General features: G+C 50.1%; 1 protein-coding gene across 1 annotated transcript in view; it reads right to left on the bottom strand.

Annotated features, from left to right (window-relative positions):
* Positions 1–3,778: 3,778 nt before the first annotated feature.
* The window catches only part of TMEM218 (transmembrane protein 218), a 36,376-nt gene continuing 24,709 nt past the window's right edge, over positions 3,779–15,445 (bottom strand). The window contains exons 3-4 of the mRNA XM_069740849.1: positions 14,436–14,538; positions 3,779–4,030 (exon numbers count right to left, since the gene is read on the bottom strand). Coding sequence (XP_069596950.1) covers positions 3,896–4,030; positions 14,436–14,538 — 238 coding nt within the window. The 3' untranslated portion in view covers positions 3,779–3,895. The remainder of the gene's footprint in view (positions 4,031–14,435; positions 14,539–15,445) is intronic.

Raw genomic sequence — 15,445 nt, 5'->3', positions numbered from 1 at the left:
AGGAAAATAGCTGAAAGACGGGTTATCATTCAGGAAAGATTTCAGCTCCATTAAATGCTGGAAACAATAGAGACCCGGATATGAAGCAGAGATCCGGAAAACTGGATCTATATAATGTCCCAGCTGGAGTGATACTAAGAAAACACCAATAAAACAGGCGCAGCGTCACCAGAGATGCCAGGATCAACTCCTCGCAGTAATGGCCGCTGGTCCTTCTCACTATTATTCTTCACGGCTTCCAAGGTTAAATCAATATCACAACTTCCTCCTCAGACAGAGCTCCGCTTATTAACGAGAAGATTCCTGAGTGTTCAGGAAGAGGCCAAATATGAAGGCGTAATAAAATGATAAAAGGCAGAGACTGCACCTCGAAGGACACATCGGAGGCAAAACTGCCATCTACGAAGAGCAAAAAATACTGCAAAATACACAGTAAAATTCTGAATATCCGGATCCTCATTATCCTGGATTATTGGAAATCCCAAACTGCAGGAGCACAGAGTAGGAACAGCCGCCTGGATGGATTATTCTGGACACGGCTGCAGCTTTTCACCGTTTTAGGTCAGCCGGACCATCAAGCGTTTTCTCACTAGTCCAGCTGAGGAATATTTTAGTTTTTGACCAAATTATCAGAATTTCTGGACCATAAATTGCAGGATTTTAATAAAGGCCATATGCATAGGGTCGGATGTTGCCCATTATTCACGGATTTCCGGATTGAAAATTTATTACAGTCATTCCCGAGGAAGTGACTCCCAAAAGTTATGCTCAGAGTATAATTCCCCAAAATATACAAGACACCAAAATGAAGTTGTGTTTTGTTTTTTTTTACCTCTGGGCTCCTGTCCATTAATTTGGCATCTCCCTCCATAAATCGATCAATTACCCTTATCGTTTTCTTCTCTTGCTGACGGTTCAGCTTCTTCTGTCCTTGCTGGCTTCATTCATTGATGAGCATCTTCCTAGGCACAGGAGCCAATCAGACCAAGCCGAGCTGCAGTGTAAAGGATATGGGAAGATTAGAGCAGAGACTGCAGCACAGATGGATCAGCACAGCTCCATACTCTGCGTAGTGGCCGTTCTCAGTACTGCAGCTCGGATCACATTCACTTTAATAGGAGCCGATCTGCAGTACTGAGAATGTATGGAGATGAGCTGATCTGTACACTATGTACATTCAAAAGTCTCGGGAGTAGTGAACAGCTGATCAGTGGGGATTGCTGGATGTTCAACCCCCAACAATCTGATATTCATGGTCGAGAAGCATGGAAAACCCCTTTAAGAAGTCCGTGTCCTGAGGTCAGCTGGCTCACTTCTGGGCTGCATGAAACTCAACTATATAAGACTCAGGAGACATTTCGCCACGTCCTTATTAGACTGCCAGGTATATCAGCTACGGGCAGCGCCAATATATAAAGGTTACCCTTCTAGACCCATCACTGCCGATACCAGGGTCAACATTTGGATAAACCGCCACATGGTTGTCAGCTACACGGCCAGCAGTTTCCAAAGCAAAGTGTTGGTATCACAGTATTTTTGCCCTGAAACCCGTGTTTTCCCGGGATCACCTCTAGACATTGTTGATGTAGCTGCAAACAAGTGATAATCACCATTTGATTTGTGTGAATTTGCCCCTCGGGTGCATGAAACGTTAACCAGTTGTTATGATTGAGGCGGCGCGGCCAGCTGGCCCGGTCCACGCTCTTACTTTCAGCATTTCTCCGCACACATAAATCATGTGTGTTCACCCTTCGTTCCTGTTTCGTGAGCCAGAATAAATGAGTTTGCATTATCTTGGAATGCTGTGAACTGAGTCACTCGAACACTTTCCATACTTGCAACTTGGGAAAAGCAAAGGGTCATGGAGTGGGCAGTCCTGGCCGGGATTTACAGGAAAAAAAAACATACAGCCGAAAAAATACAACATTCACATTACAGAAATCCTGAATATAATCAACACAAATTAGTTCTATATTACACTATCTATCATCCCTAATATTCTCAGCACCAGAATCTCCAGGGACAGCCCCAAACCAGGCAGCAACTAGGGGGATGAGGCTATAATTAGGCTCTGGTTATGTATCTCTGTATACAGGGAGCTCCCCCTAGTGGTGGCTGCAGACAGGATCTTATCATGTATCTCTGTATACAGGGAGCTCCCCCTAGTGGTGGCTGCAGACAGGATCTTATCATGTATCTCTGTATACAGGGAGCTCCCCCTAGTGGTGACTGCAGACAGGATCTTATCATGTATCTCTGTATACAGGGAGCTCCCCCTAGTGGTGACTGCAGACAGGATCTTATCATGTATCTCTGTATACAGGGAGTTCCCCCTAGTGGTGACTGCAGACAGGATCTTATCATGTATCTCTGTATACAGGGAGCTCCCCCTAATGGTGACTGCAGACAGGATCTTACCGTGTATCTCTGCATACAGGGAGCTCCCCCTAGTGGTGGCTGCAGACAGGATCTTACCATGTATCTCTGCATACAGGGAGCTCCCCCTAGTGGTGGCTGCAGACAGGATCTTATCATGTATCTCTGCATACAGGGAGCTCCCCCTAGTGGTGGCTGCAGACAGGATCTTATCATGTATCTCTGCATACAGGGAGCTCCCCCTAGTGGTGGCTGCAGACAGGATATTATCATGTATCTCTGTATACAGGGAGCTCCCCCTAGTGGTGACTGCAGGCAGGATCTCATCATGTATCTCTGCATACAGGGAGCTCCCCCTAATGGTGACTGCAGACAGGATCTTACCGTGTATCTCTGCATACAGGGAGCTCCCCCTAGTGGTGGCTGCAGACAGGATCTTATCATGTATCTCTGCATACAGGGAGCTCCCCCTAGTGGTGGCTGCAGACAGGATCTTATCATGTATCTCTGTATACAGGGAGCTCCCCCTAGTGGTGGCTGCAGACAGGATCTTATCATGTATCTCTGCATACAGGGAGCTCCCCCTAGTGGTGGCTGCAGACAGGATCTTATCATGTATCTCTGCATACAGGGAGCTCCCCCTAGTGGTGGCTGCAGACAGGATATTATCATGTATCTCTGTATACAGGGAGCTCCCCCTAGTGGTGACTGCAGACAGGATCTTATCATGTATCTCTGTATACAGGGAGCTCCCCCTAGTGGTGGCTGCAGGATCTTATCATGTATCTCTGTATACAGGAGCTCCCCCTAGTGGTGGCTGCAGACAGGATCTTATCATGTATCTCTGTATACAGGGAGCTCCCCCTAGTGGTGGCTGCAGACAGGATCTTATCATGTATCTCTGCATACAGGGAGCTCCCCCTAGTGGTGACTGCAGACAGGATCTTATCATGTATCTCTGTATACAGGGAGCTCCCCCTAGTGGTGGCTGCAGGATCTTATCATGTATCTGTATTATTAATATATACTTTAAGATGATACTGATCCAACCAGAGATAAAAAGATATTAGCACAGTTTTACAAGCTGCTAGGAAACAAAACATTGCCAAAAACATTTGCAAATCTCTTAATATGGTTGATAACCTGTCTGTACATAAAGAAAAAAATTTTTAATTTGTGACATGTGGTTAAAATATGTCATTGATATAATAAATTACACTTGATATGGGCCTGCCAAAATATGTTCATGATGGCGGCCGATCCAGCACACGGCCCAGAATGTGTAGACGCCATCGTGAGAGGCTCTGGACAACCCCTTTAAGATGCCGGGATTTGTCACCCCATGGTGCTCATGTCTGCATCTCTAGAACATAAAAATAATGAAAAACAAATGACCCTTCTGCCCAGGGGAAAAAAAAGATTTATTCTTATATACGGTAAATGTTTTCCAAACAAGTATCAAATATAAATATTATAAAAAGTACAAATGACACAAAAAGCCGCCATCACTCCCTGAATGTCACCGAACCCGCAGAGGTTTGGCATAGACTGGTTCCAGGACCCAGGAGCTGACAGCCAGGAAGACGCTTCCAAGGAAGATGACACCGATTATGGATAGGAGGACGTAGCGGCCAATGAAGAAGGAGTCGACGATCTACAAGACAGAGAACGTGGGAACGTCAGTGCACGAGACATGGTCAGGAGAAGCACAGATGTATGAGCATGTCAGTAATGCGTTCACAGTAGGCCTGGGACAGATCCTTTATAAAGGCAACCTGTCAATGCTCTGATGTCACAGGAACAGAGAAAAACTAAGGCAGTGTCAGATCCGTCTCATGAAAGACTCCTCAAACTGGTGGTGGTGAATTTACTGACCACACACACTCCTCATACCGGTGGTGGTGAATCTACTGACCACACGCACTCCTCATACCGGTGGTGGCGAATCTACTGACCACACGCACTCCTCGTACCGGTGGTGGTGAATCTACTGACCACACGCACTCCTCATACCGGTGGTGGTGCATCTACTGATCACACGCACTCCTCATACCGGTGGTGGTGAATCTACTGACCACACGCAATCCTCATACCGGTGGTGGTGAATCTACTGACCACACGCACTCCTCATACCGGTGGTGGTGAATCTACTGACCACACGCACTCCTCATACCGGTGGTGGTGAATCTACTGACCACACGCACTCCTCATACCGGTGGTGGTGAATCTACTGACCACACGCACTCCTCATACCGGTGGTGGTGAATCTACTGACCACACGCAATCCTCGTACCGGTGGTGGTGAATCTACTGATCACACGCACTCCTCGTACCGGTGGTGGTGAATCTACTGACCACACGCACTCCTCATACCGGTGGTGAATCTACTGACCACACGCACTCCTCATACCGGTGGTGGTGTATCTACTGACCACACGCACTCCTCGTACCGGTGGTGGTGAATCTACTGACCACACGCACTCCTCATACCGGTGGTGTATCTACTGACCACACGCACTCCTCATACCGGTGGTGGTGAATCTACTGACCACACGCACTCCTCATACCGGTGGTGGTGAATCTACTGACCACACGCACTCCTCATACCGGTGGTGTATCTACTGACCACACGCACTCCTCATACCGGTGGTGGTGAATCTACTGACCACACGCACTCCTCATACCGGTGGTGGTGAATCTACTGACCACACGCACTCCTCATACCGGTGGTGTATCTACTGACCACACGCACTCCTCATACCGGTGGTGGTGAATCTACTGACCACACGCACACTCCTCATACCGGTGGTGTATCTACTGACCACACGCACTCCTCATACCGGTGGTGGTGAATCTACTGACCACACGCACGCCTCATACCGGTGGTGTATCTACTGACCACACGCACTCCTTATACCGGTGGTGTATCTACTGACCACACGCACTCCTCATACCGGTGGTGGTGTATCTACTGACCACACGCACTCCTCGTACCGGTGGTGGTGAATCTACTGACCACACGCACTCCTCGTACCGGTGGTGGTGAATCTACTGACCACACGCACTCCTCGTACCGGTGGTGGTGAATCTACTGACCACACGCACTCCTCGTACCGGTGGTGGTGAATCTACTGACCACACGCACTCCTCGTACCGGTGGTGGTGTATCTACTGACCACACGCACTCCTCGTACCGGTGGTAGTGCATCTACTGACCACACGCACTCCTCATACCGGTGGTGGTGAATCTACTGACCACACGCACTCCTCATACCGGTGGTGGTGTATCTACTGACCACACGCACTCCTCATACCGGTGGTGGTGAATCTACTGACCACACGCACTCCTCATACCGGTGGTGGTGAATCTACTGACCACATGCACTCCTCATACCGGTGGTGTATCTACTGACCACACGCACTCCTCATACCGGTGGTGGTGAATCTACTGACCACACGCACACTCCTCATACCGGTGGTGTATCTACTGACCACACGCACTCCTCATACCGGTGGTGGTGAATCTACTGACCACACGCACTCCTCATACCGGTGGTGTATCTACTGACCACACGCACTCCTTATACCGGTGGTGTATCTACTGACCACACGCACTCCTCATACTGGTGGTGGTGTATCTACTGACCACACGCACTCCTCGTACCGGTGGTGGTGAATCTACTGACCACACGCACTCCTCGTACCGGTGGTGGTGAATCTACTGACCACACGCACTCCTCGTACCGGTGGTGGTGAATCTACTGACCACACGCACTCCTCGTACCGGTGGTGGTGAATCTACTGACCACACGCACTCCTCATACCGGTGGTGGTGAATCTACTGACCACACGCAATCCTCGTACCGGTGGTGGTGAATCTACTGACCACACGCACTCCTCATACCGGTGGTGTATCTACTGACCACACGCACTCCTCATACCGGTGGTGGTGAATCTACTGACCACACGCACTCCTCATACCGGTGGTGGTGAATCTACTGACCACACGCACTCCTCATACCGGTGGTGGTGAATCTACTGACCACACGCACTCCTCATACCGGTGGTGGTGTATCTACTGACCACACGCACTCCTCATACCGGTGGTGGTGAATCTACTGACCACACGCAATCCTCGTACCGGTGGTGGTGAATCTACTGACCACACGCACTCCTCATACCGGTGGTGTATCTACTGACCACACGCACTCCTCATACCGGTGGTGGTGAATCTACTGACCACACGCACTCCTCATACCGGTGGTGGTGAATCTACTGACCACACGCACTCCTCATACCGGTGGTGTATCTACTGACCACACGCACTCCTCATACCGGTGGTGGTGTATCTACTGACCACACGCACTCCTCATACCGGTGGTGGTGAATCTACTGACCACACGCACTCCTCATACCGGTGGTGGTGAATCTACTGACCACACGCACTCCTCATACCGGTGGTGGTGTATCTACTGACCACACGCACTCCTCATACCGGTGGTGGTGAATCTACTGACCACACGCACTCCTCATACCGGTGGTGGTGAATCTACTGACCACACGCACTCCTCATACCGGTGGTGTATCTACTGACCACACGCACTCCTCATACCGGTGGTGGTGAATCTACTGACCACACGCACACTCCTCATACCGGTGGTGTATCTACTGACCACACGCACTCCTCATACCGGTGGTGGTGAATCTACTGACCACACGCACTCCTCATACCGGTGGTGTATCTACTGACCACACGCACTCCTTATACCGGTGGTGTATCTACTGACCACACGCACTCCTCATACCGGTGGTGGTGTATCTACTGACCACACGCACTCCTCATACCGGTGGTGGTGAATCTACTGACCACACGCACTCCTCGTACCGGTGGTGGTGAATCTACTGACCACACGCACTCCTCGTACCGGTGGTGGTGAATCTACTGACCACACGCACTCCTCGTACCGGTGGTGGTGAATCTACTGACCACACGCACTCCTCATACCGGTGGTGGTGTATCTACTGACCACACGCACTCCTCGTACCGGTGGTAGTGCATCTACTGACCACACGCACTCCTCATACCGGTGGTGGTGAATCTACTGACCACACGCACTCCTCATACCGGTGGTGGTGTATCTACTGACCACACGCACTCCTCATACCGGTGGTGGTGAATCTACTGACCACACGCACTCCTCATACCGGTGGTGGTGAATCTACTGACCACACGCACTCCTCATACCGGTGGTGTATCTACTGACCACACGCACTCCTCATACCGGTGGTGGTGAATCTACTGACCACACGCACACTCCTCATACCGGTGGTGTATCTACTGACCACACGCACTCCTCATACCGGTGGTGGTGAATCTACTGACCACACGCACTCCTCATACCGGTGGTGTATCTACTGACCACACGCACTCCTTATACCGGTGGTGTATCTACTGACCACACGCACTCCTCATACCGGTGGTGGTGTATCTACTGACCACACGCACTCCTCATACCGGTGGTGGTGAATCTACTGACCACACGCACTCCTCGTACCGGTGGTGGTGAATCTACTGACCACACGCACTCCTCGTACCGGTGGTGGTGAATCTACTGACCACACGCACTCCTCGTACCGGTGGTGGTGAATCTACTGACCACACGCACTCCTCATACCGGTGGTGGTGTATCTACTGACCACACGCACTCCTCGTACCGGTGGTAGTGCATCTACTGACCACACGCACTCCTCATACCGGTGGTGGTGAATCTACTGACCACACGCACTCCTCATACCGGTGGTGGTGTATCTACTGACCACACGCACTCCTCATACCGGTGGTGGTGAATCTACTGACCACACGCACTCCTCATACCGGTGGTGGTGAATCTACTGACCACACGCACTCCTCATACCGGTGGTGTATCTACTGACCACACGCACTCCTCATACCGGTGGTGGTGAATCTACTGACCACACGCACTCCTCATACCGGTGGTGTATCTACTGACCACACGCACTCCTCATACCGGTGGTGTATCTACTGACCACACGCACTCCTCATACCGGTGGTGGTGAATCTACTGACCACACGCACTCCTCGTACCGGTGGTGGTGAATCTACTGACCACACGCACTCCTCGTACCGGTGGTGGTGAATCTACTGACCACACGCACTCCTCGTACCGGTGGTGGTGAATCTACTGACCACACGCACTCCTCATACCGGTGGTGGTGTATCTACTGACCACACGCACTCCTCGTACCGGTGGTAGTGCATCTACTGACCACACGCACTCCTCATACCGGTGGTGGTGAATCTACTGACCACACGCACTCCTCATACCGGTGGTGGTGTATCTACTGACCACACGCACTCCTCATACCGGTGGTGGTGAATCTACTGACCACACGCACTCCTCATACCGGTGGTGGTGAATCTACTGACCACACGCACTCCTCATACCGGTGGTGTATCTACTGACCACACGCACTCCTCATACCGGTGGTGGTGAATCTACTGACCACACGCACTCCTCATACCGGTGGTGTATCTACTGACCACACGCACTCCTTATACCGGTGGTGTATCTACTGACCACACGCACTCCTCATACCGGTGGTGGTGTATCTACTGACCACACGCACTCCTCGTACCGGTGGTGGTGAATCTACTGACCACACGCACTCCTCGTACCGGTGGTGGTGAATCTACTGACCACACGCACTCCTCGTACCGGTGGTGGTGAATCTACTGACCACACGCACTCCTCGTACCGGTGGTGGTGAATCTACTGACCACACGCACTCCTCGTACCGGTGGTAGTGCATCTACTGACCACACGCACTCCTCATACCGGTGGTGGTGAATCTACTGACCACACGCACTCCTCATACCGGTGGTAGTGCATCTACTGACCACACACACTCCTCATACCGGTGGTGGTGAATCTACTGACCACACGCACTCCTCGTACCGGTGGTGGTGAATCTACTGACCACACGCAATCCTCGTACCGGTGGTGGTGAATCTACTGACCACACGCACTCCTCGTACCGGTGGTGGTGAATCTACTGACCACACGCACTCCTCGTACCGGTGGTGGTGAATCTACTGACCACACGCACTCCTCGTACCGGTGGTGGTGAATCTACTGACCACACGCACTCCTCATACCGGTGGTGGTGAATCTACTGACCACACGCACTCCTCATACCGGTGGTGGTGAATCTACTGATCACACGCACTCCTCATACCGGTGGTGGTGAATCTACTGACCACACGCAATCCTCATACCGGTGGTGGTGAATCTACTGACCACACGCAATCCTCGTACCGGTGGTGGTGCATCTACTGACCACACGCACTCCTCATACCGGTGGTGGTGAATCTACTGACCACACGCACTCCTCATACCGGTGGTGGTGGTGAATCTACTGACCACACGCACTCCTCATACCGGTGGTGCATCTACTGACCACACGCACTCCTCATACCGATGGTGCATCTACTAACCACACGCAATCCTCGTATCGGTGGTGGTGGTGAATCTACTGACCACACACACTCCTCATACCGGTGGTGGTGGTGAATCTACTGACCACACACACTCCTCATACCGGTGGTGTATCTACTGACCACACACTCTTCATACCGGTGGTGTATCTACTGACCACACACTTCTCATACCGGTGGTGGTGTTGAATCTAGTGGCCACACACACTCCTCATACCGGTGGTGTTGCATCTACTGACCACACACGCCTCATACCGGTGGTGGTGTATCTACTGACCACACACGCCTCATACCGGGGGTGGTGCATCTACTGACCACACACGCCTCATACCGGTGGTGGTGAATCTACTGACCACACACGCCTCATACCGGTGGTGGTTTATCTACTGACCACACGCACTCCTCATACCGGTGGTGTATCTACTGACCACACACTCTTCATACCGGTGGTGTATCTACTGACCACACACTTCTCATACCGGTGGTGGTGTTGAATCTAGTGGCCACACACACTCCTCATACCGGTGGTGTTGCATCTACTGACCACACACGCCTCATACCGGTGGTGGTGTATCTACTGACCACACACGCCTCATACCGGGGGTGGTGCATCTACTGACCACACACGCCTCATACCGGTGGTGGTGAATCTACTGACCACACACGCCTCATACCGGTGGTGGTTTATCTACTGACCACACGCCTCATACCGGTGGTGGTGCATCTACTGACCACACACGCCTCATACCAGTGGTGGTGTAGCTACTGACCATAGACTCATAACTGATATATCTGCTAACCATCCACTATCTTAAACCCGTGACCGCATAGCTAATAACCATTCAATCCATTACCGGTGGTGGTGTGTGTACCTGATCACCGTCCACTCCGCATAACTGGTGGCGGTGTAGCTGATGACTGTAAACTCCTCAAATGAATGGCAGTGTACCTAATCACTGTACGATACTCATATTGGTGGCGGTGTACCTAATGATCGTCCACTCCTCATAACCAGATATTATATAGCTGATGACTGAACACTCCTCATAACCAGTGGTGGTGTACCTGGTAACTGTACGCTCCCCATAACCAGTGGTAGTGTACCTGATCATTGTACGCTCCCCATAATCAGTGGTGGTGTGCCTGATCATTGTACGCTTCCCATTACCAGTGGCGGTGTACCTGATAACTGAACACTCCCCATTACCAGTGGTGGTGTGCCTGATGACTGTACGCTCCCAATAACTAGTGGTGGTGTTCCTGGTAACTGTACGCTCCCCATAACCAGTGGTGGTGTACCTGATGACTGTACACTCCCCATAACCAGTGGTGGTGTACCTGGTAACTGTAATCTCCCCATAACCAGTGGCAGTGTGCCTGATGACTGTACGCTCCCAATAACCGGTGGTGTACCTGGTAACTGTACGCTCCCCATAACCAGTGGTGGTGTACCTGATAACTGTACACTCCCCATAACCAGTGGCGGTGTACCTGGTAACTGTACGCTCCCCATAACCAGTGGCGGTGTACCTGGTAACTGTACGCTCCCCATAACCAGTGGCGGTGTACCTGATGACTGTACACTCCCCATAACCAGTGGTGCTGTACCTGGTAACTGTACGCTCCCCATAACCAGTGGCGGTGTACCTGGTAACTGTACACTCCCCATAACCAGTGGCGGTGTACCTGATGACTGTACGCTCCCCATAACCAGTGGCGGTGTACCTGGTAACTGTACGCTCCCCATAACCAGTGGCGGTGTACCTGGTAACTGTACGCTCCCCATAACCAGTGGCGGTGTACCTGGTGACTGTACGCTCCCCATAACCAGTGGCGGTGTACCTGATGACTGTACGCTCCCCATAACCCGTGGCGGTGTACCTGATGACTGTACGCTCCCCATAACCCGTGGCGGTGTACCTGGTAACTGTAAGCTCCCCATAACCAGTGGCGGTGTACCTGGTGACTGTACGCTCCCCATAACCAGTGGCGGTGTACCTGATGACTGTACGCTCCCCATAACCAGTGGCGGTGTACCTGGTAACTGTACGCTCCCCATAACCAGTGGCGGTGTACCTGGTAACTGTACGCTCCCCATAACCAGTGGCGGTGTACCTGGTAACTGTACGCTCCCCATAACCAGTGGCGGTGTACCTGGTAACTGTACGCTCCCCATAACCAGTGGCGGTGTACCTGATGACTGTACACTCCCCATAACCCGTGGCGGTGTACCTGATGACTGTACACTCCCCATAACCAGTGGCGGTGTACCTGGTAACTGTACACTCCCCATAACCAGTGGCGGTGTACCTGATGACTGTACGCTCCCCATAACCAGTGGCGGTGTACCTGGTAACTGTACACTCCCCATAACCAGTGGTGGTGTACCTGGTAACTGTACGCTCCCCATAACCAGTGGCGGTGTACCTGATGACTGTACACTCCCCATAACCCGTGGCGGTGTACCTGGTAACTGTACACTCCCCATAACCAGTGGTGGTGTACCTGGTAACTGTACGCTCCCCATAACCAGTGGCGGTGTACCTGATGACTGTACACTCCCCATAACCCGTGGCGGTGTACCTGGTAACTGTACACTCCCCATAACCAGTGGCGGTGTACCTAATGGCCGTCCACTCTTCACTGCTAATATTCTTGAGGTCAGTATAGTCTAACCGCCCAGATGCAGCGAATACAGACACTTTCCACCCCTAGCAGGATGCTGATGAAAGAAAGTCAGCAGAAGCCTAATAAGAGTTATTTTGCCGGGCATGAAACAAGTGTGAACACATAAGAGGTGATCTCCTGAGCTATCCTCAGCTGTAAACTGGCTCCAGGGACCGGGCCAACACACTGCTGCAACACGAAAGGTCATTCTGAGGAGTCCATATTACGCCTGACCTTGGCTTCGGCACAGAACAAGTCTCTTGTGGATGACATGTTTGTCTGGGCAACACGTTTCGCTTTTTAATTAGCCAATTAGTGGACCTTCAGTGCATAAAGCCCTAGTCATGTATTATTGATAGAGCCCTAGTGCTGCGAGATGGAAAAGGGGGAGGGGGATGGGAGGAACACAAATCTTATAATTAGTTCTCAGACGAGTGCGGCGGTCACCGGGAGATAAATCGGCCACAGATACCTGCGTTCATTTTCTGTTTATTTCTGATCCAGTGACCTGTAATCTCCGGCTGCGGGTGCTCCGTATTTACATAACCAGCAATCCCACATATTTTGCTTTGGATTCCGGCCATGTGTATTGTGAGGAAAATGTGGGGAACTTTTCATCCGAAAGAGGAGAATCACATATTAATGCTTCCATGAAATCCTAACGTTAAGCCGTATAATATTATTACTAAGAAAGAAGCTAGAAATCAAAACGGCTCCTGGATCCCAGATGCTGCACATTATAGCATCCATCACCCATCCTTAGTTCACTATACAAATATACAACAAAACTTTGTGAAATGCAGAACGGTTTTCAATTTTTCAATATTCGGTAAATAGCAAAGTTGCAATTTTAACCATTTAAAAGGTTATTTCCAAAATCACAATGTATTCTTACAATAATGTGAGCATATTTATTCATTTGTGCAATATAACTCATGTTTACATCGGCCTCGTCTTACACATATCACCCCCTCCCCCCAAGGATGCTCCTCCAGAAGGAAGAGAAAAGCTCCCTATGACCCAAAGAACACCATCCCCACTGTCAAGCATGGAGGTGGAAACATTATGTTTTGGGGTTGTTTCTCTGCTAAGGGCACAGGACTACTTCACCGCATCAATGGGAGAATGGATGGAGCCATGTACCGTAAAATCCTGAGTGACAACCTCCTTCCCTCCGCCAGGACATTAAAAATGGCTCGTGGCTGGGTCTTCCAGTAAGACAATGACCCAAAACATACAGCCAAGGCAACAACGGAGTGGCTCAAAAAGAAGCACATTAAGGTCATGGAGTGGCCTAGCCAGTCTCCAGACCTTAATCCCATAGAAAACTTATGGAGGGGGTTGAAGCTCAGAGTTGCCAAGCGACAGCCTCAAAATCTTCATGATTTAGAGATGATCTGCAAAGAGGAGTGGAGCAAAATTCCTCCCGACATGTGGGTAAACCTCATCATCAACTACAAAAAACATCTGACTGCTGGGCTTGCCAACAAGGGTTTTACCACCAAGTATTAAGTATGGTTTGCCAGAGGGATCAAATACTTATTTCTCACTGCAAAATGCAAATAAATGTATATAATTTATTCAATGTGATTTTCTGGATTTTATTTTTTATATTCTATCTCCCAATGTTAAAATTAACCTACCCTTAAAATTATAGACTGTTCATGTCTTTGTCAGTGGGCAAACTTGCAAAATCAGAAAGGGATCAAATACTTATTTCCCCCACTGTATCAGTAACACACGCCTCCTTATTTGCAGCCTCCCCAGAAGACCAGACTGAACAATAAGGCGCGATCACCCATGTACATTTCATTGTCTCGCTGTGTGCAGTGGGGCTAGTATATACGTAATGTCAGAGGAGGATCAGATGAAATACCTGAACTTCTTTTTCTGGAGAGGGCGTTTCGCTCGCTCGGGGAAAAAATACTAGAATAAGAGTGATGATCACTGACAGGAGGAGCAGAGCGAGGCTTGAAAACCTGGAAGACAACAATAATATTAGCAAAAAAGATATAAGGAAAGCATTAAGCTACTTACTGGTAGCGGCATTTTTCGGAGGCCCATGACAGCACACGAGAGAGGGGATCCGCCCTTAAGGAACAGGAAACCTACAGATACAAAAGGGCGGCACCTCTCCCCATGCATCAGTTGTATTTCAGAGCCTGAGAGGACTGCCGCGGTTAGTGGTACACAAATATACAATATATACATTATATACATTTGAAACAAAATAACCCATTATTGTAATAAGACACCATACGTGAGATTTACATATTACGCTATATACATATCAGGAAGTGCTACCCCCACGTGAATAGGGAGGGAACTAAGGGTGCTGTCATGGGCCTCCGAAAAATGCCGCTACCAGTAAGTAGCTTAATGCTTTATTCGGACTCCCATGACAGCACACGAGAGATTTACAGAGATGTAAGCTACCTTAGGGAGGGACTATAGATTGTAGCACCCTTAACCCAAAGGAAAGATCAGAGGAGGACCCCAAATCCAACCGATAGTGTTTAAAGAAAGTGGAAGGGGATGACCATGTGGCCGCCTTACATATCTGCTCCACTGACACTCCAGATCTTTCTGCCCAGGATGACGCCATGGCCCGGGTGGAATGTGCCTTTAGGTTCTGCGGAGCTGGCCCCCCACCTGCTGTATAAGCTAGAGAGATAGTTTCCCTAATCCATTTAGCCAGTAAATATTTCGATACTCTAAATCCTTTCTTTGGACCTTGGAAGGAAAGAAGCAGTGCCCCATCCTTCTTCCAATTATCAGTAGCTGAAATATACTGAAGAAGAGATCTCCTGACGTCTAACGTATGAAGCTCCTGCTCTTTAGGATTAGAGGGATTAGGAATAAAGGACGGCAAAACTATCTCCTGTG

This window comes from Ranitomeya imitator, chromosome 10 (genome assembly GCF_032444005.1).
Source record: "Ranitomeya imitator isolate aRanImi1 chromosome 10, aRanImi1.pri, whole genome shotgun sequence".
NCBI classification, from domain to species: Eukaryota; Metazoa; Chordata; class Amphibia; order Anura; family Dendrobatidae; genus Ranitomeya; species Ranitomeya imitator.
The sequence above is the reverse complement of the archived record's forward strand: the minus strand, read 5'-3'. Positions and strand labels throughout refer to the sequence as shown.